At 42.8% G+C, this 21,298-nt stretch overlaps 2 protein-coding genes across 2 annotated transcripts in view; both read left to right on the forward strand.

Moving 5' to 3' along the window:
• The first annotated feature begins 2,670 nt into the window (after nucleotides 1-2,670).
• LOC129837753 (rRNA 2'-O-methyltransferase fibrillarin-like) lies at nucleotides 2,671-6,675 on the forward strand. Its single transcript, XM_055904181.1, has 8 exons — nucleotides 2,671-2,823; nucleotides 3,752-3,877; nucleotides 4,115-4,252; nucleotides 4,431-4,696; nucleotides 4,859-4,991; nucleotides 5,078-5,190; nucleotides 5,414-5,559; nucleotides 6,164-6,675. The coding sequence occupies exons 1-8, from the start codon at nucleotides 2,814-2,816 to the stop codon at nucleotides 6,186-6,188; spliced, it is 957 nt and encodes a 318-aa protein (XP_055760156.1). The 5' UTR covers nucleotides 2,671-2,813; the 3' UTR covers nucleotides 6,189-6,675.
• A 705-nt stretch (nucleotides 6,676-7,380) lies between these two features.
• The window catches only part of LOC129837752 (dual specificity tyrosine-phosphorylation-regulated kinase 1B-like), a 74,371-nt gene continuing 60,453 nt past the window's right edge, over nucleotides 7,381-21,298 (forward strand). The window contains exon 1 of the mRNA XM_055904180.1: nucleotides 7,381-8,688. The gene's annotated coding sequence lies outside the window, so the exon portion shown is untranslated. The remainder of the gene's footprint in view (nucleotides 8,689-21,298) is intronic.

Genomic DNA, 21,298 nt, shown 5'->3' on the forward strand with positions numbered 1-21,298 from the left:
GAGGCAGGGCTTTCTCCTATAGATCTCCATTTTTATGGAATGGTCTGCCTACCCATGTGAGAGACGCAGACTCGGTCTCAAACTTTAAGTCTTTACTGAAGACTCATCTCTTCAGTGGGTCATATGATTGAGTGTAGTCTGGCCCAGGAGTGTGAAGGTGAACAGAAAGGCTCTGGAGCAACGAACCGCTCTTGCTGTCTCTGCCTGGCCGGTTCCCCACTCTCCACTGGGATTCTCGGCCTCTAACCCTATTACAGGGGCTGAGTCACTGGCTTACTAGTGCTCTTTCATGCCGTCCCTAGGAGGGGTGCGTCACTTGAGTGGGTTGAGTCACTGACGTGATCTTCCTGTCTGGGTTGGCGCCCCCCCTTGGGTTGTGCCGTGGCGGAGATCTTTGTGGGCTATACTCGGCCTTGTCTCAGGATGGTAAGTTGGTGGTTGAAGATATCCCTCTAGTGGTGTGGGGGCTGTGCTTTGGCAAAGTGTGTGGGGTTATATCCTTCCTGTTTGGCCCTGTCCGGGGGTATCATTGGATGGGGCCACAGTGTCTCCTGACCCCTCCTGTCTCAGCCTCCAGTATTTATGCTGCAGTAGTTTGTGTCGGGGGGCTAGGGTCAGTTTGTTATATCTGGAGTGCTTCTCCTGTCTTATCCGGTGTCCTGTGTGAATTTAAGTATGCTCTCTCTAATTCTCTTTCTCTTTCTTTCTCTCTCTCGAAGGACCATGCCTCAGGACTACCTGGCATGATGACTCCTTGCTGTCCCCAGTCCACTTGGCCGTGCTGCTGCTCCATTTTCAACTGTTCTGCCTGCGGCTATGGAACCCTGACCTGTTCACCGAACGTACTACCTGTCCCAGACCTGCTGTTTTCAACTCTCTAGAGACCGCAGGAGCGGTAGAGATGCTCTTAATGATCGGCTATGAAAAGCCAACTGACATTTACTCCTGAGGTGCTGACTTGCTGCACCCTCGAAAACTACTGTGATTATTATTATTTGACCATGCTGGTCATTTATGAACATTTGAACATCTTGGCCATGTTCTGCTACAATCTCCACCTGGCACAGCCAGAAGAGGACTGGCCACCCCTCATAGCCTGGTTCCTCTAGGTTTCTTCCTAGGTTTTGGCCTTTCTAGGGAGTTTTTCCTAGTCACCGTGCTTCTACACCTGCATTGCTTGCTGTTTGGGGTTTTAGGCTGGGTTTCTGTACAGCACTTTGAGATATCAGCTGATGTACGAAGGGCTATATAAATAAATTTGATTTGATGTGCATAATTTGTTTATTAATAACTTCATGTTCAAAACTGTGCACTCTCCTCAAACAATAGCATGGTATTCTTTCACTGTAATAGCTAGTTCATCATCAAATTGGACAGTGCAGTTAGATTAACAAGAATTTAAGCTTTCTGCCAATATCAGATATGTCTGTCCTGGGAAATGTTCTTGTTACTTACAACCTCATGCTTATCGCATTAGCCTACGTTAGCTCAACCGTCCCGCAGGGGACCCACCAATCCTGAAGGTTTACCTTGAGGATGTTCCATGACAGTTTGATACAGCTATTGCCACCATTATAAAGTTATAATAACATCAACAACTAAAAAATTACCAAACTTAATGCTTAAGATAATCAAAGATAAAATTGTGACTTACAGTATCAAATGCTTTCTGACAATCCAACAGGGAACTCATCTACTAGATCACAGTACTCAAGCAAATCTAACACCAGCCTCAGATTATTAGATATATGGTGCCCTTTCATAAACCCTGATTGACATTCAGCAATCAGATCATTCAAGCACAATTTGAACCTTTTCGCAAAGATTGAGGCTATAATTTTGTATTCGTTCTAGGAGTGTGATTGGACACAAATAATTAAGAGATCCTTGTGTGGTTTAGTTATAAGAGTAATAACCCCTTGCTTCAGAGAGGCAGGTGGTTCTCCCTTTATAACCTCAGTGTTCAAGTAAAAATTGTGCTATTTTGTCCTAGAAAGTTTTGTAAAATTCAGAGGTTAATCCATCTCAACCTGTAGATTTTTAATTGGTCAACCCCATATTGGATGTCCATAATGGATAAATCTTGACATCAAGACCGATTGGATTCTTCACTGAGTTAACATTCTCTATAAAATCAAGGAAATCCGTAGTCACTCAAACTGTTATCGAAGGAGTAAAGATTATCTTAACTTGGTGGTAAAGTCTGATTACTCTATCCCCATTAATCATACATTTCCGGAGTGTGTTGAGTTCCCTCTCCTCTTTTCCAAAAGAAAGTATCTGCTGCCCTTTTCGTCTTTTCAAGCCATTGTTTTCTGGATCTTATAGAGGCTCCTCTAGCTTTTTCGATATAAAATATATCTAGTTGATTCTGTAAATCGTTAAATTTAGCTTTCTAATTAAGATCAAGCTTCTTAGAGAGCTCAGCTACCTCACATCTTCTTAAACCAAGCCGTTTCCCTTAAGTAGTACAGGCTGAGCAGATTTTAAATTTCAGCAGTTCCCAATAGAGTATTTCGTATCATCATTACTGCACATTCTTAGTCAGCCATATGACTTTATGATCCGTCAGGATGCAGGCAGTATTTTTTAACTCTACGGTCTTGGGCTCAAGACTAGAACCTCCGAAATTATTGACACCCTTGATAAAGATGAGCATTCAGACCGTGGTGCATCATGGGAAGAAGGAGTCTGATGACGCATGGCCACATTGGTAGGTAGTGTGTGCTGCGTGTGCAGAAGAAGAAGATAGAGAAGACCGAGCAAAACAAATTCGAGCTGTTTTAGATTGAGAGCACAGCAATTGACCAAATATGACACCAGGTAAGTTTATTTCACCAATTGAGTAGACGGAGATACATCATTTAAATGCCCGTAAAAGTCTTACTATTATGAAGGCCAAATATTATTGTGAAGTTTAATCTTCCGGGCTGGTTTTGCGAGCAGTAACGTTAGCCATGATTTCTCTCACACAACTTGGATAACAAGTAAATAGTGCATGTGACGTTAGCTAACTATACAGTTACACGTACGACGTGTTCAATTTCATTATTGATCATTAATATTAAAGTATTTGCACTGTGCTTCTTCTGTGATTTAAGGCACATTTTCGCAATGGTACGGCCCGCATGGCACAAACTAAACACGTGTTCATACGCACTAACGTTAGCTAATTAACTTTCAAGCAACCTAGGTAGTTATTATTCGCACACAACACACCTATTCTTGTTATTTTGCCTGAACGTGTTTTTGATTTGAGTGCCTAGCCAAAAATCGGTCTAATGTTATTGGCACATGTGCTCGCAACATGCTAGCATTGGTAACCAGGTCACTAGCTAGCTAATTGCATTAACTATATTCATTGCCGGCCATGTCATGCTGTTTACCCATTATCTTTGGTTTACCACTATGTCTTCTAGTTTGCTGGCAAACTTAACACCGAGACATAAGGAATATCCTATTCCATTTCCAAGATCTTTGTAGCCCGTTGAACCCCTATTAGGGTATCAATTCCATCACCGGTGGTGAAATTAACGTGTATTTAGCTTGCAGCTATCATGGCTTTAAGACAAATAAGCATGCATTAGTAGTTGGGATCTATGATTCTATAAGTAATCTATACTATAACATGTATCATCAATCTGAAGCATCTCATTCATTTGTTTGCACCAGGCCCTGGCACCATGTCATGTGCCATACACATTTGAATGTTGATGTCCATTTTTCACCCCATAATCTTTCTTTATTTTAGGATTCAGCCCCAGGGGTGGTGATCGAGGAGGCTTCCGGGGAAGAGGAAGCTTTGGAGACAGAGGTGGTGGACGGGGGGGGTTTGGAGATAGAGGCGGACGAGGAGGATTCAGAGGCAGAGGCGGTGGTAAGTCAAAGATAGCTAGATTTTATTTGACATGTTTTTTAGGTTATAGGTACATGTCTGTTCCGTCTTGTATACGTTTACCTGGCTGACGAGCATTATCACATATTTGAAGTCACAAGACAACCTAATGTGACTTAACACGTCAAGTTTCTTGCAATTGCCATTGATGAAAGTTGTTTAATGCACGTGGTTAATTTGGGCAAGAACTGGACATTATGTGTTATTTCCCTGTTACAGGAGGTGGATTTAGGTCTCCAAGCGGCGAGGGTGGCTTCAGAGGCCGTGGAGGTGGTCGTGGCATCCCCAGGGGTAGAGGTGGACGTGGCGGCTTCGGGGCGGGCAGGAAAGTCACTGTGGAGCCTCATAGACATGAAGGTTAGTGGAAAAGTTGGAGCTGTGCAATACACGCTGTCTCCAGCAGAGGCTTGTAGTTGCACTATTGTTTGTGTTGTTCAGCAGCACCCACTCTATGCAAAATGTTTCTTCTGAACTGTAAACGTTCCAATATATTGGAGTGTTGTAATTTCATACTTCTCCATTTTCCCGCCCTCAGGAGTGTTCATCTGCCGTGGTAAGGAAGATGCCCTGGTGACAAAGAACATGGTGATTGGAGAGTCTGTGTATGGAGAAAAAAGGATGAATGTCGAGGAGGGGGAAACGAAGATTGAGTACAGAGCGTGGAACCCTTTCCGGTCAAAGTTGGCAGCAGCCATCTTGGGAGGAGTTGATCAGATCCACATCAAACCTGGCTCGAAGGTCATGTACCTGGGTGCCGCATCAGGGACGACAGTGTCCCACGTGTCAGACATTGTTGGACCAGTGAGTATATTTTTTCCCACATAATCAGAACTGTCACTGGTTTAGTTGGGCTACTCGATAATGGTCTTGTTTAGAACAATTAACTTCTATCACAATGAAGTGTGGTCCTTCATTCCTTTGACCCCTGTACATGTAATGAGACTTTTCCTCTCTGTTTTGCAGGAGGGTCTTGTGTATGCTGTAGAGTTCTCTCACAGGTCAGGACGTGATCTGCTCAATGTTGCCAAAAAGAGAACCAACATCATTCCCATCATTGAGGATGCCCGGCATCCACACAAATACCGCATGCTTGTTGGTAAGTCATCAATCTTACACTGATGCAAAAATACTGTGGTAGTTTATGTATATTTTACAAACTCTGGCTGTACCCTCTTTGTGCAGGCATGGTAGATGTCATCTTCGCTGATGTGGCCCAGCCTGATCAGACAAGAATTGTTGCACTCAACGCTCACAATTTCCTTAAGAACGGAGGGCACTTTGTCATCTCAATCAAGGTAAAACATTGACTGTTCAAAAGGCTGCGTTATTCAGAGTATGTGGTGCCATCTTCTGGAATAGTGTTCTTACTTAAGCAGGCAAACTAACATATTAGACGTTGAACATTTTGCATTTGAACTGCAAAGCTTTTGATTTTAAGAGCAACCTAGATTGCTGTTACTGGGGGCCAGTGCCTCAGTTGCAGTGGGATTAAAGTACGTTTGTCTTGTCTCCCTCCAGGCAAACTGCATTGATTCAACGGCAGCACCGGAGGCTGTGTTTGCTGCGGAGGTGAAGAAGATGGGCTCGGAAAACATGAAGCCCCAGGAGCAGCTGACGTTGGAGCCTTATGAGAGAGATCACGCCATCGTAGTAGGAATCTACAGGTGAGGAAATGCTTGTTTCTAAATATACAAAAAAAAAGCGCAACAAGTATCTTGCTGCGTTTTGTAAACATTGATCTAAAATACTGCTTATTGCAATTTTCTGCTCAGACTAATTTTGTTTCAATTGCACTTTTCCGCTCGGGTGACAAACGGGACATATTCAGACAGCGTTCTGGCTGATATGTATCTACTTTTTTTCTGGTACTTTCCTCGGTGTAACCTACCCTTCTCTGGTAAAATGCAAGATAAACGTCAAGCAAAACATTAGGAAATGTAGCTGGCTACATTATTTCTATGATAAACATTGCTAAAAATCCGTCGCTTTTTCATTGAAAGCACATTTACTTGTGTGGCTGCTAGCCAAATAGCATTGCACTTCTTTTGTCTAATGAATTAAGCCGTGATGGGAAACTATAGTTACATTCCCCTGGTCACTTGAAGCAACAAACAAAACTCAATTTAAATATAAAATGCAGATGAAATGGTTTAAATGCAGATTTTCGTTTATGGTCTGCACTTTGAAAATTCTGAATTCTAACATGACCACCCTGTAGAATGTATTTTGTCTTTATAATATGAATTCATCAAATATTCCTTCCTACAGACCTGCTCCCAAGAATAAGAAGTGAACTGGCCTGTAGCAGCTGTGGCATAGTGACTTTTTCTGTGGACCCACCTCTGCCATGGGGGGTGCTCAGCACTGGGATTTAGCAAGGCACTGATTAGAGACCCCCACATTCTTACACCCATATCTAAACTGACCATTTTAGTATTCCTGTCTCCAGAGCTTGGACGGTTTAGAAGTACGTACGTTGTTTTGTCTGGGGAGAGGGTGTCGGGGTGGAATTAACTTTGCTAATTAACTCTGCAGTGCCATGTAAAGTACTGTACAGAGGGAAAGCCTGATATATTGATTTAATTTAGTTATTTGTTTAATATTCACATTCATTTAATCTAATGCTTTTAAAGAACTGTTTCACTTTATCATTTAAGTCAAATTATTATTTTCTCCTTGATGTTAAAACAAGACTGGCTTGCACCTATGTATGTTTCACTTTGACTTAAATGTGATATTGTACCTTGACCTTTTTTATTAAAACAGTATGTGGTTGTAGATTTTATTTAGTCCTGCGCTTTAAGCCCTGGTCAGGGAAACTATGTTGTCATGACATAAGTAATGGTCACTCAGAACTATACTGAACAGAAATATAAGAGCAAGTTGAGGGGGAGCGCGCAATTGGCATGCTGCCTGCAGGAATGTCCACCAGAGCTGTTGCCAGGGTATTGAATGGTGATTTCTCTACCATAAGCTGCCTCAATGTTTTAGAGAATTTAGCGGTATGTCCAGCCTCACGACTACAGGCCACGTGAACCCAGGACCTCTACACCCGGCTTCATTTGCGGAGATCAGCTGAGAGGCATATCTGTCTGTAATAAAGCCCCTTTGTTGGGAAACATGTTCTGATTAGCTGGGCCTGGCTCCCTAATGGGTGGGCCTAAACCCGCCCATGGCTGTGCCCCTGCTCAGTCCTTTGAAATCCATAGATTAGGGCTGAATTAATTTCTGTTAATTTATCAACTAGTTAAATTGTAATGTAGCGTTTATTTTCTTCTTGTAGTTTTACATGGGTAAACTGCATGTGAACGCGTTTCTGAGTAATAACGAAATTGTATTCACCGTTACCAAATGACGGTTTCTAACCGTGCTGGTGACTAACTACTATAGTAGTAGTAAAACAACCTACACGCCACGACAGTTTTCATCCCAGTGGTGACCGCCGCCATTTTAAGTGAGTGCATGACCATACAGATTGGTCAGTGGTTTTCGTCAAAACGCGCGAAAGAGGCGGGTAATTTGAACATGATTGATGGTTAGCTGATGCGATATTATGAACTTGATGTTAACTAGTTAGGTGCCGATAGTTCTTCAAAAAATTAGGTAACGTTATACAGTCATGCGAGTTAAGCGCATGTTTGATTTGGGTGCTATTTCTAATTTACCAATATTAAGAACATATGTAACAGTATGTCCGTGAATCTAAATACTCATTTAGCTAGTTTGTTCGCTAAGGTACTAACAGTATTGGTGATAACGTCAAGGCTTACTGCTGTTGAGGCTACATGCACGAGCTTGCTAGCTGTTGGCTTGGTAACTACCTTACCCTAAAATCACATTTGAAACCCGTTTAAATGCCGAGGCAGTTTGTATACAAATGTATTACCGCTGCTTTAGATTATGAACAGGCGTTCCATGTGATGTTTAATTTCACACCAGTGGTAGTAGCTAGTTTGACTGTCGCGGGTTTGTTTTGGCGGCCATTTTGTAGGGGGAATGCAACTCAAACAAGCGGGAACGAGCTTCGTGTAGAGGGCGCGCTCGTGAAGACCCTCGTCTAAGCGATAGCTAGTGGTGTGATCGAGATTAACGGGCAGAGAGGGGGGGTCCCTTGCGAATGCACATCGCTAGTTATAGCGGTGCAACGGAAATACCCCACTTTTATTTTAATCGTATTTTTTTAATTTAAACACTCATCCCCTCCACCTTTCCGTTCACCACAACATGCAACACGTAGTTGGCTATTAGTAGTAACTGTTACAGTGAAAGCTAGCTAGTTAGTTAGCCTGCTAACGTTAGCTAGCCTCCCAGACTCAGCAGCTACGATAAACCCCAACTTTGCCAGTTTGCTACATGGTTTCCTGAGGGAAAACAGGCCACGAAAGAATCAACCATCAACGGCGAGATACGGTCTATTTTGGATGCCAACATAGCCATTGCCATGCTACCCCAAGCGGTACCACATCTGTTACCTGTGAACTGCTCAATTAGCTAGCTTGCACTGCGCCGGGCGGACGGTGCCGAACCTCCGAGTTCATCCTGCGCTCTTGCTGGACTGCGCTTTGGAGACTAACCTCACTGAAGACCCGAGTTTTGACGGGGATTTATTGCAAAAACGACACTACCGTTATTAGGATATCTCACCCATCAGAGGGGTGACAGTTTGGGGGTGGGGGGGATTGGTTTGCCGGTTCTTATTTTGCCCGGTACCTGTGGTGGAGGCTAGGACGGAGGGAGAGAGGGAATGCTGATAATGGCTGCTCCGGGAAGCTGGAAACGAACCTCCGCCTGAGGTAAGAGATAAGCCTGGTTTATTCACTCACTGGGTTTTAACTAATTTGTTGTGAAAATGCCGTTTTTGTCATCAGTCGTTATGTGTTTGAAGAAAACCATGATGATAAACTGACATCCATACAAACAGCACCTTCCGAACCCTCCCATGTCCTCCAACCTCAGCATCAATATGCCAATTTCAATCGCATGGGTGCTAGTTAATTGTACAGGACATTCACTTGGCTTGTAACATTATTTATCGATTCGTACACGTTGTGGACAATTTAGCTAGTGGCTACATTTTCCCCGTAGTGATGCCTTGCAATGTAGATCATCAACGTTGGTTGTGATTCGCCATGATGGAAAACTGCGATAGACAGCTACAATGTATCCGAGGCTAGTTCAGACTATCCTTTAACATCTTTTAGAAATCACATTCTCAGCTGCAATGTACGAATGAAGTAGGATAATCAAAAGTCACCCTGCCCAGTAGTCTCAATATTTAGTATGGGCAGTGTTGGCCATGTAATCTGTCGATGAGTATGCCTCATCATGGATTTATTACGATTTGATGTATGACTGGGACATCCTCCCTTTTCAATGCATCACACAGCCACTGTTTCTATTTGGGGTAAAATTGAGAAATGACGGATGTCATATTCTAAATCACTCCGGCCTAATTTTATCTGCAGTGTTTCCTTTAACTAGCTAATGCAAATATTTTGAAGAGAATGCCCAAAAGCCACTGCATCGCTGCATTTTAGAATTCACAGCAAGACAGTGAGGAAGGGAATTGTAAACTCTGATGAAGGCTGTGGATGGTGATTCAAGAAAAAACAATACGTTAAATAATGTCATAATTATATATGTTTTGATTTCGGTATGAAGAATGACATTACAACCCTTGGATCTTCATACGTTAACACGTGTGTCAATTGGGAGTGACATGCAGTTTCTGATGAAATTGCCACCTAAGACTATGAAAAGCAGTCTGTTATTGTGTATTTGTTGGAGTATATTTTCCATTTTGAATAACCTTTGTCGCAAAGTCATACCCTGGATAAATCTCGGTGCCTACACCCTTGATTTCCATGTAGCATTATGAGCAAGCCCTTGCTGTGGTGCTGAAGTAGAAATGCCGGTTCAAAATGGATTCACTTTCCTCTGTCCTTACCATGTTGGCTTCATTCTCTTACTGTTACCACTGCATCGAAGTGAAACCGTTATTACACGTTAATGCATATATCGTTAAGATTGCCATCAGAATTTGTGGTATTTTGATCTCAATGAATGTATCCCTCATCCACGTCCATCATGTTTGTTAACCCTAACCAGAAAAATCATTCCCTCGTTAGTTTTTAGGTGAAAGGTTGAGTGCAGTTTGACATTGTCTCTAAGTTACTGAGTCATGATTCTTTCTTGTAGTGTTGCATGTCCTCATACATTTGGAGCATTAAAATAGATGATTCTCAGTAAATGCTGTATTTCCAAGTTGCATGGATGATTTCCATTTAGCATTCTGAACCACATTATGAGCATTTGACTGCATGTCACAATGACACATTTATTTGGTCAGAAGCTTTGCTGAATACACAGTTGTGATACATTCTCTTGCCAAGATATTGAAAGACCAACTTGAGTGTGTATTACATCCCTCCATACCATAGCTTCATGTTGTAGGCCTGTACAACCTCCTCTCTAGTTCTCTTTCCCTCTCAATTTGGGGTGAGAGAAAAGCTCTGTTCGAGATTTATTTTGGTACTGGTAGCGGAGTGACACGCTGTTGTGAATGGACTGACTGACTGACTAACTTCATTGTATTGAACCTTGACATAACTGTGAAGTGCAGCAAGTTGGTGTTGACTGGTCACCAAAATACTGGCTGTGTGAAGAGGTGCTGTTTTATGTGTCAGTCAAGCTGGGTGTGGGAGTGTGATTCCAGGATGATGAGATGCTCAACTGCAAGGATGACTTTCCGGTCATGTTGCAAATATGTATTAGAGCTCATGAGCACTTGGTCCAGTCAAAGGGCATGCCACTGTTTTACCGGTGAGCATGTGTGAAAAGTTTGTGCTGGCGTTTGCAGGTGCAAGTCGGCGAGTGTGTGTGCGTGTCATGAAGCCTAGTAGCGATCATGATGATGGTGGGGGTGGCTGTCTGTAATTTGGACTCTTACTTGAATCTAGTAACTTTAACCCAGGTAGCAGCTTGGACCCCCACTCCCTTCCCATGCTCTTTTTCTGGTGAAACTGGCACTGGTGAGGTAACCTATCGCTTGTTTGTCTTTGGAGAGACCACTTGAGGGGGCCTTCCCCATTCATCTATTGATTTACACCTGAGTTTGATAGCTTAGGGAGGGGAAGCAGGGGACACCCACTCGCACACAAGTTCATAGTCCCCCACCTCCCGTGCCTAGCGTTTACACGGTGGAAAACTTGATTTACAGCGTAAGCAGTGTCTTGCCTGTTACAGAGAAGGCACAGTCCATAGCCCACGGTTTTCGAGGCACTCCCCTTTGAGCACAAGCCCTTAAAGTGTGTTAGAGAGGGACTGGAAGGAAACAGGTTCAGTGAGTTTACTCTAGAGTGAAAGTTTGCACTTGGGCTTTAGTAGGGCCTGGAACGCTACTCGGACCAATGTTGATTGAACTGCAGCCTGTCAGTTCCTTATTAAACCTGCCCAACACGCCTTTTCCCCTCCCTATTCTATCCCTGTGCAGCAGTCTCAATGTGACTTTGCCCTCAGTGTCTCCATCTCTCTCTGAGAGGACAACCCCACCCCACTTCTCAGCCCTCTAAAAGTACATTTGATTTTGATCTGGCTCTGAATGAACCCATTTCCTGATGCACAGCAACCTCACTACCTCATCAGTACTCAAGTTGCCCACGTGCAGTGTTTCCCCTAATATCACCCTCACCTCAGCCTAGAAATGCTGCCCTGTATCTTATCTTTGATTACGTAGTTTCTATCGAAAATTTTGTTTTTATGTGCCACTGGATACTGATTTTGGGGCCTTCAGTGTCCATCTGAAGATACAATCTGGGGGACACACTGGTGAGTGTACCAGTACGTTCAATGATGCTCTCTTGGTTACAGACTATATGCTTGCAACCTTTGGTTCATTACCACCCCACCTTGACTGGCATGTGTCTCAGTGAAGCTTGAGTTTCAAGACTGGGCTACCTGCACAATGTAACCACATAGTTGGCTACTAAACCTCTCCTTCAGCCAATTCAACATCTGATCATGTCTGATCAGCTTTGTGTTCTTAGAATTGTGTTTATAACTCTCAGAGCCTCTAAGGTAATGTTATGGAAACTGGAAAATGTTGAATGTGAGAGAAGGCAAAGGACATTCCATATGCTAGGTCAATCAGTAAAATCTGCATCAAGTGAGTGGCTAGATCAATTTGCAATGGAGGAATGCTTGGAATGGATTCGATCAATGGCATCGTATGTACATTTGTCATCAGTCATTTAAGCGAGCGAGCATAGCGATCATAATTACATATAATGATTCAAAGAGGAATCAACTTATGTATTAAAAACTACAGTGATTAGCATACAAAAAAAAAAAATAATCTTGTTTTGAATGATAACTATTGGGGAAAGCCCAGCATCTAAAAAACCGAAGGACACAACTGTAATCCCACAGTTCCAATTTCTCCCCTTGCTGTTGCCAGGAGCAACCAGGCAAGCTTCAAGAAACCGACAACCTTTCCTCTCTCTCCCCCCTTCTCTCTTTCCATTTAACCCATATCCTCCTTTTCAGGATACCTTTTTTCTTGAACAGATGTGAATCAAAGTATATTTCATGAACTGAGGTGAGGGTTGTCATCTAAAAATCAATCATGATACCCACCAAGTCAGAATTAAAGCCCAGCCTTGTGGTACAGACCAGTAACTGAAGTGGAAATGCTCAGTATGTTTGAAAACTAGTGCGTCTCTTCTAGGTTAATTGACAGCTGCAGACAAGGCCACTGAGTAGTTGATTGGTGGTTACTATACAGTACCAGTCAAAAGTTTGGGACACATCTACCCATTCCAAGGTTTTTCTTTATTTTTTACTATTTTCTACGTTGTAGAATGATAGTGAAGACATCAAAACTATGAATTAACACATTAACACACCCTCTCTCTGTCAACTGCGTTTATTCTCAGCAAATTTAACATGTAAATATTTGTATGAACATAAGATTCAACAACTGAGACATAAACTGAACAAGTTTCACAGACATGTGACTAACAGAAATGGAATAATGTGTCCCTGAACAAAGGGGGGGTCAAAATCAAAAGTAACAGTCCGTATCTGGTGTGGCCACCAGCTGCATTAAGTAATGCAGTGCATCTCCTCATGGACTGCACCAGATTTGCCAGTTCTTTCGGTGAGATGTTACCCCACTCTTCCACCAAGGCACCTGCAAGTTCCCAGACATTTCTGTGGGAATGGCCCTAGCCCTCACCCTGCGATCCAACAGGTCCCAGACGTGCTCAATGGGATTGAGATCCGGGCTCTTCGCTGGCCATGGCAGAACCCTGACATTCCTGTCTTGCAGGAAATCACACACAGAACGAGCAGTATGGCTGGTGGCATTGTCACGCTGGAGGGTCATGTCAGGATGAGCCTACAGGAAGGGTACCACATATGAAGGAGGAGGATGTCTTCCCTGTAACGACTGTGTTGAGATTGCATGCAATGACAACAAGCTCAGTCCGATGAAGCTGTGACACACCGCCCCAGACCATGATGGACTCCACCTCCAAATCGATCCCGCTCCAGAGTACAGGCCTCGGTGTAACGCTCATTCCTTCGACAATAAACGCGAATCCGACCATCACCCCTGGTGAGACAAAACCGCAAATCGTCAATGAAGAGCACTTTTTGCCAGTCCTGACTGGTCCAGCGACGGTGGGTTCGTGCCCATAGGCGACGTTGTTGCCGGTGATGTCTGGTGAGGACCTGCCTTACAACAGGCCTACAAGCCCTCAGTCCAGCCTCTCTCAGCTTATTGTGGACAGTCTGAGCACTGATGGAGGGATTGTGCATTCCTGGTGTATCTCGGGCAGTTGTTGTTGCCATCCTCTACCTGTCCCGCAAGTGTGCTGTTCGGATGTTCCGATCCTGTGCAGGTGCTGTTACACGTGGTCTGCCACTGCGAGGACGATTGGCTGTCCGTCCTGTCTCCCTGTGGCGCTGTCTTAGGCGTCTCACAGTACGGACATTGCAATTTATTGCCCTGGCCACATCTGCAGTCCTCATGCCTCCTTGCAGCATGCCTAAGGCACATTCACACCGATGGGCAGGGACCCTGGACATCTTTCTTTTGGTGTTTTTCAGAGTCCGTAGAAAGGCCTCTTCGGTGTCCTAAGTTTTCATAACTGTGACCTTAATTGCCTACCGTCTGTAAGCTGTTTAGTGTCTTAATCTTATGGCTGCAATCCCATTAACGGGATGATATGACAACAGCCAGTGAAAGTGCAGGGCGCCAAATTCAAACAACAGAAATCTCATAATTAAAATTCCTCAAACATACATGTATCTTATACCATTTTAAAGGTAATCTTGTTGTTAATCCCACCAAAAGTGTCCGATTTCAAATAGGCTTTTCAGCGAAAGCACCACAAACGATTATGTTAGGTCACCACCAACTCACAGAAAAATTCAGCCATTTTTCCAGCCAAAGAGAGGAGTCACAAAAAGCACAAATAGAGATAAAATGAATCACTAACCTTTGATGATCTTCACCAGATGACACTCATAGGACTTCATGTTACAAAATACATATGTCTTGTTTGATTAAATTCATATTTAAATCCAAAAACCTCAGTTTAGATTGGCGCCATGTTCAGAAATGCCTCCAAAATATCCGGAGAAATTGCAGAGCGCCACGTCAAATAACAAAAAAATACTCATCATAAACTTTGATGAAAGATACGTTTTACATAGAATTAAAGATACACTTGTTCTTAATGTAACCGCTGTGTCAGATTTCAAAAAGCTTTACGGCAAAACACAATATTCAATCATCTGAACACAGCGTTCAGCCACAAAGCAAGCCATACAGTTACCCACCAAATTGTGCAGTCAACAAAACTTATAAAAAGCATTATAAATCTTCACTTACCTTTGCTGATCTTCGTCGGAATGCACTCCCAGGACTCCCACTTCCACAAGAAATTTTCGTTTTGTTCGGTAATGTCTATCATTTATGTCCAAATAGCTATTTTTGTAGCGTGTTTGGTAAACAAATCCAACGTCAGGAAGCGCGTTTACTAAAAGCTGACGAAATGTCCAAAAGTTCCGTAACAGTCAGTAGAAACATGTCAAACGATGTATTGAATCAATCTTTAGAATGTTTTTAACATATATTGAATAACGTTCCAACCGGAGAATTACATTTACTTTAGATGAGCGATGGAACAGAGCTCCCTCTCATGTGAACGTGCATGGTCAAAGAACGGTCCGGTCATGGCAGACCTGACTAATTCCCCTCTCATTTGGCCCCCCTTCACAGTAGAGGCATCAGACAAGGTTCTACAGATTGTTGACAGCTAGTGGAAGCCGTAGGAAGTGCAAACTCACCCATATCTCGCTGTGATTTCATTTGGATCTTGGTTGAAAATCGACCAGCCTCAGAATTTCCACTTCTTGTTTGGATTTTTTCTCAGGTTTTTGCCTGCCATATGAGTTCTGCTATACTCACAGACATAATTCAAACAGTTTTAGAAACTTCAGAGTGTTTACTATCCAATACTAATAATAATATGCGTATATTAGCAACTATGACTGAGGAGCAGGCCGTTTACTCTGGGCACTCTGTGCACCTTTCATCCAAGCTACTCAATACTGCCCCTGCAGCCATAGGAAGTTAAGACCGTTCCACAGGTGCATGTTCATTAATTGTTTATGATTCGTTGAACAAGCAGGGGAAACAGTGTTTAAACCCTTTACAATGAAGATCTGTGAAGTTATTTGGATTTTTACGAATTATCTTTGAAAAACAGGGTCCTGAAAAAGGTGCATTTCTTTTTTTGCTGAGTTTAGTAACCAAAATAGTTTTAAACAAATCTAAATATATTTTATTTTTGAGATTCTTCAAAGTAGCCACTCTTTGCCTTGATGACAGCTTTGCACACTCTGGTTAAATAGTTTACCATGGTCCCCAGCCATCAATCTGTACGTCTCTGCTCTCTTTGCTTTGTGATTATGTTTTAGCTGTGTTGTTCTAGTTTGCCGGCCATAACCGTGGTGGTTGGCTAGGCTAATAGCTAGCTAGCCAGCCAGCCAGCTAATGTTTAGCTAAGATTACACCATATATCTAACCCTCTTTGATAAGAATTAGATGGTGTTATGTAGTGGTTAGATGGTGTTATGTATTTCCAAAACTTTGGTTTACTTTAATGTAGCTGTAAGCTAGGTGTTAATATCAACTGGTAGACTCATGTGGTGCTAACGTAACATTCGCAGGCATGTAGGGCTAACGTTATCAGGCTAGTAGAGCTAACGTTAGCAGGCTAGTTGGCTAGCAACCTTGCAAGTTGATTTGTAACAAATTCCTAAAGTATTTGGTTGTAAATTGGCTGAAAATGTAATTGAAATTAAAAGTCATGAGTGCAAATGATTGGTTTCATTTGAAATTACTGTATTTCTTTTGGAGTTTAAATTCTAGGGAATAGGCTGGCTTGCCGGGTCCTCCATATTACATCACCCCCTGGGAAAATCTTTTCCCGACATGACTTGGGCATTCTTCGGAATTCTGATTGGTTTTATAGAATAAATAACTAATGCAAATCCATATGTTACATGTGGTTGCGTTTGTTACTTACACTTTTTAAAACGGAATTCAACAATATTAAAACATTTATTGAACTTAGTAGGGAATCAACAAAATGTATTAATTAGCCCAGGTTTATCAGAAGACATAAACAGAATGCAATAGTGATTTGTATTTCCTGCAACTTTCTGAGGAGGCAACAAGAATTCCCCGTTTGTGTATGTGCGGTACGCTCCACTTTGTGTAGCCATTAGCGATGATGCTAATGAAAAGTCTTCTGGTAGATAAAGGTTTTCCCAAAAACATTCTCAATTAAATGTTAACTACAAAGTAGCTTATGCTTACCTGGCAGAATAAGATCATGATTATTTGCATCAATCGAGTGGATATTTGTTTTTGCAAACTTCACCATCACGTGTGCTACAAAACACACTAAACAGCCTCATTCTAGGTGTGCACTGGAATTAAATAAACATTTCTCAAACTTTTCCTGGTGTGATTTAAGCATTTTTGTGTACATAGAAAATCCAATTTAGTAGTTTTTCTATTAAAGAAAGGTGATTTTGATAGTAAAAACCTGAAAATATTGGGTGAAATGGAAACCTGGAAAAACAAAACGGAGAAAGGGGATTTTGGGGAGAGAACCAAAATGTAATCAGGCAAAATATATAACAGATTTTATAAGGCCCTACTTTAGGCGCAGATCTAGGATCAGTTTACCCTGCCCAAGCTTAACCTTAAAATGCAGAGCTGCTTTTGTACTTCATTCATACACTCATTCACAGATCTCCCTTCCTGTCTGTCTGCCATCCTCTTTCATTCATCTGTACCGAAGGAAAGCCACCTGTTTACTGATCAGTTTGGTAGCATCGTACCAGAGGTGTTTGTGCAGTTCGAGGAATAGGACACCTGACCCCAGATCAGTGTTTTTGATTAGTAACTTCCAGAAAGGACCACGCCAGGCTAATTCTCACTTTCTCTTGCCCTGCCCCTGTTAGTTTCCTGTCCTCTTTAATGCACTTTTCTCTGCTCTTCGAATGGCTCATAAATTACTAATGAAAGGCAACACACTACACTGGCTCCTTCACCACTGGCTGGCAGGTAGAGGAGTGCTCAGCCCTGGCTCCTGACTAGGGGATGGAGAGGGGAGCCTTTAACCATCATCATACAGGTGACCTGCCAGCCAGGGATATAAGGTGAAATGGTTAGTGGTTGTTATCCTAAACTTGTCCCGTAATGAACAGTTATGATTTATATTATAGCTCCTTGAGAACTGTATGTAGGCCTACTACTGTGGATTGTTGCAGATCTGTTGATTGTCTTCATGAATCCTGAATAAATTCCAAAAAGCTTACCACCCTGCCACAGGTCACTGCTTCCCTCCACAATTTCAGAAAGTTGTCTCTTGAGGAGGCGCTGGGTCATTTCCAGTATGTAGGTGTATTTACACTATATATGGGTGTACATGGGGTCATTGGGGTGGTTGATTTAGTGTTTGTGTTTTATTTATGAATGGTTTATTAAGCATGACGCCATGTTCCCCTGCCCTTGTTTGTGTAGTGGTAGGCACAGTGGCCTTTCTGAACAGTGCTGGGCCTGTTGGAGAGCTGACGGTGTGGTGGACAGGGCCCTGGGTGTGTGCCCTCCCTGAGGTGAGTCACTGCTGGGCTAAGCCTGGCTGGTCTGGGGCTCCAGTCTGTCCATTTGCCTTTACTGGAGGTAGTGGACTGGAGAAATTAAATGTTGTTCAACCCTGGGTCTGAATACTCACAGAATGTGAAGGGCAGGCTTTTGCTTAAGCCCAGCACTAACACAACTGACTCAACTAATCAATATATCACCAAAACCTTTTTTTATTTGAATGTGTTAGTACTCATCTGGAACAAAAGCCTGCACACCTTTGGTTCCTACTAACCAGGATGGAAGAACTCTGGACTTGAGGGAGCAAATCCACTCATCACAGTCAACATCTCACTGTCACTCTGAGAGGGCCAGACTTTTATGTTGTTGCCAGAGCAGTCCATAATCACTCTAAGTGTAAGGTGGACTCTGTAATCATTGGATCTTGTGGACAACCACAGATGCTAGTTGTTCTGTAGCACAGCTCCCTCCCAACTGAACAGGTAAATTATGGCTGGTTAGTTTTTAGGTTAGTATTCACTTTGAATGTTGATCAGATTTATGGTTAGAAAACGTTTAACATCACTATGACTAGGGCCAGTACATGTGTCCGCCTAGCTTGGAAAAATGAACGTGACCTCCTGGCTAGGGCCCTAATCATGACACTTTTCAGTCCGTAACGGGTGCTTGTTTACTTATGTTATAACCAACTTTGTCAGAGGCTCTGTGGTCTACTTCCATGTTGCTGATAAACCATCCCGAGGAAAAAGCCACGGGATTGTTTTTCAATACCGTTAACTATTTATTTATTTATACGTTTTTTAAGTAAATACCTGCAGTCAACTTGTGCAATACATTAGAGAAAGAACATTGCGTTCTTCATTTCACCTGTCATGTTATTATGAAGATTATGGTAGTCCCCAGTCACGTGTCACGTGGTGTTTGTTTACAAGCACACAATAACTAGAGACTGAAGCCTTGTGAGTCACTCACTGTTGTGCAGCATGCGCCAGGTGATCTAATTACAGTATGGAATTCACAACTAAATGTTTGCTAGCCAGATATCTTTTAACTATTAAGCTAACTGTCTAAAATGTGCTAAATGCTCTGCAGTTGTGCATTTGGTTTGCTATTTAGTAGCTAGTTAGTGTCTTCCAAAATCAAGCATTCGCTTGGTAACAGCAGAGAATCCCCTTCTGGTTTAAAAATTTGATTTGTGCTTTCAGCAAACGGTGACTATAATTTTTTAGTTACTTGTATAGTTTAGGTCAGAAACTGTACAAAATGTTCGCAATGCGCTCGATAGCATTCTCTATGGGATTTTACATGTTAGTCTGTAATCCGAAGGTTAGCAATGCTATCAGTATGGTTTGAAAACAGCGGCCTTTGTGTTCAGTGACGATATTACCAAATTACATGGCACAAGGTCAGTGTGAAGGTACACTATATATACAAAAGTATGTGGACAAATCTTCAAATTAGTGGATTTGGGCTATTTCAGCCACACCCATTACTGACAGGTCTATAAAATAGAGCACACAGCCATGCAATCTCCATAGACAAACAGTAGTAGAATGGCCAGTACTGAAGAGCTCAGTGACTTTCAATGTGGTACCGTCAAAGGATACCACATTTCCAACAAGTCAGTTGGTCAAATTTCTGCCCTGCTAAAGCTGCCCCGGTCAACTGTATGTGCTGTTATTGTGAAGTGGAAACGTCTAGGAGCAACACCGGCTCAGCCGCGATGTGGTAGTCCACAAAAAAACACAGAACGGGACCGCCAAGTGCTGAAGCGCATAGCTCGTAAAAATCGTCTGTCCTTGGTTGCAACACTCACTACCGAGTTCCAAACTTCCTCTGGAAGCAACGTCAGCATAATAACTGTTCGTCGGGAGCTTCAAGAAATGGTTTTCTATGGCTGTGCAGCCGCAGAGAAGCCTAAAACCACAATGTGCAATGCCAAGCGTCAGCTGGAGTGGTGTAAAGCTCGCCGCCATTGGACTCTGGAGCAGTGGAAATGTGTTCTCTGGAGGGATGAATCGCGCTTCACCATCTGGCGAATCTGGGTTTGGGGGATGCCAGGAGAACGCTACCTGCCACAATGCATAGTGCCAACTGTAAAGTTTGGTGGGTCTGAGATTTGAACCAGCAACCTTTCAGTTACAGGCCCAAAGCTCTAACCACTAGGCTAACTGCCACCCTGGGATGATTTGGAACGCCAACTGCGAGCCAGGCCTAATCGCCCAACATCTGTGCCCCACCTCACTAATACTCTTGTGGCTGAATGGAAGCAAGTCCCCGCAGCAATGTTCCAACATCTAGTGGAAAGCCTTCCCAGAAAAGTGGAGGCTGTTATAGCAGCAACTCCATATTAATGCCCATGATTTTGGAATAAGGTGTTGTTGAACAAGCAGGTGTCCACATACTTTTGGTCATGTAGTGTATGACAATCTGGATACTGCCCAAGCCTAGTGAACATGTTATTGATGCACCAGGAAGATGCAGAACGGTGTGAGAGAGGTGGGTGTGTGAGATGCATGTTTCTGTGTGTGTGTTTGCAGTGAGCGGCTGCTCTCCTTGGTGCTGCTTTTTGCTCGGCAGCCTGCTGACCTGCTTAACTCAGCTGAGAGGGAGCTGATGGAGCAGGAGACAGAGAGACACTGAAAAGCAAGGTAACAGAGGAAGAAAATAAATGAGATGAATCAAGTTAAGTGGAAAGGTGTTTTCAAGGAGAAAGACGACAACATTATAGCATGTCAAGATAAGAAAGTGTAGGTAGCTACTGTATGTCAGTGTGGGTGAGGGGAGGGAAGAGGGACAGCAGCTCTTAAAATAGACCTTACTACTTCATCACTTAAGCAAGCCTTGATCCGTGCCTGTACTGTACTAGATTATCCTCCTATGAATAAAAACATCTCTTCATTATGCATATTTTATATATGATGAGCTTTATAGATTTGTCTTATGACGTGGAGGGGAGAGCGTACAGAGACACAAAACTTGACTGATGGATTGGTTAATGACTGTTCTGCTGTAACTTTTGTACATTTCCATGTGACCCAAGGCTTGGAATTCAATCAAACCCACCAAAGCAATGTTTACATTGTTTGTTTACAAACGACTATCCCTGTACTCACCTAAACTGAAAACTGAAAGCATATGGTCATTTCCATATAAAAGGACCCGTGAGCATTAACATGTGAAGTTCATAGGAGCATTTCAAAGGAAAGCTGAGT

Source organism: Salvelinus fontinalis, chromosome 38, assembly GCF_029448725.1.
Source record: "Salvelinus fontinalis isolate EN_2023a chromosome 38, ASM2944872v1, whole genome shotgun sequence".
NCBI classification, from domain to species: Eukaryota; Metazoa; Chordata; class Actinopteri; order Salmoniformes; family Salmonidae; genus Salvelinus; species Salvelinus fontinalis.

What these genes read in the sequence shown, in the direction of transcription:
- LOC129837753 (XM_055904181.1), top strand. An exon ending in ACTTTGTCATCTCAATCAAG is followed by an intron (nt 5,191 to 5,413) that starts GTAAAACATTGA and finishes GTCTCCCTCCAG; the next exon opens with GCAAACTGCATTGATTCAAC. An exon ending in ATCGTAGTAGGAATCTACAG is followed by an intron (nt 5,560 to 6,163) that starts GTGAGGAAATGC and finishes TCCTTCCTACAG; the next exon opens with ACCTGCTCCCAAGAATAAGA.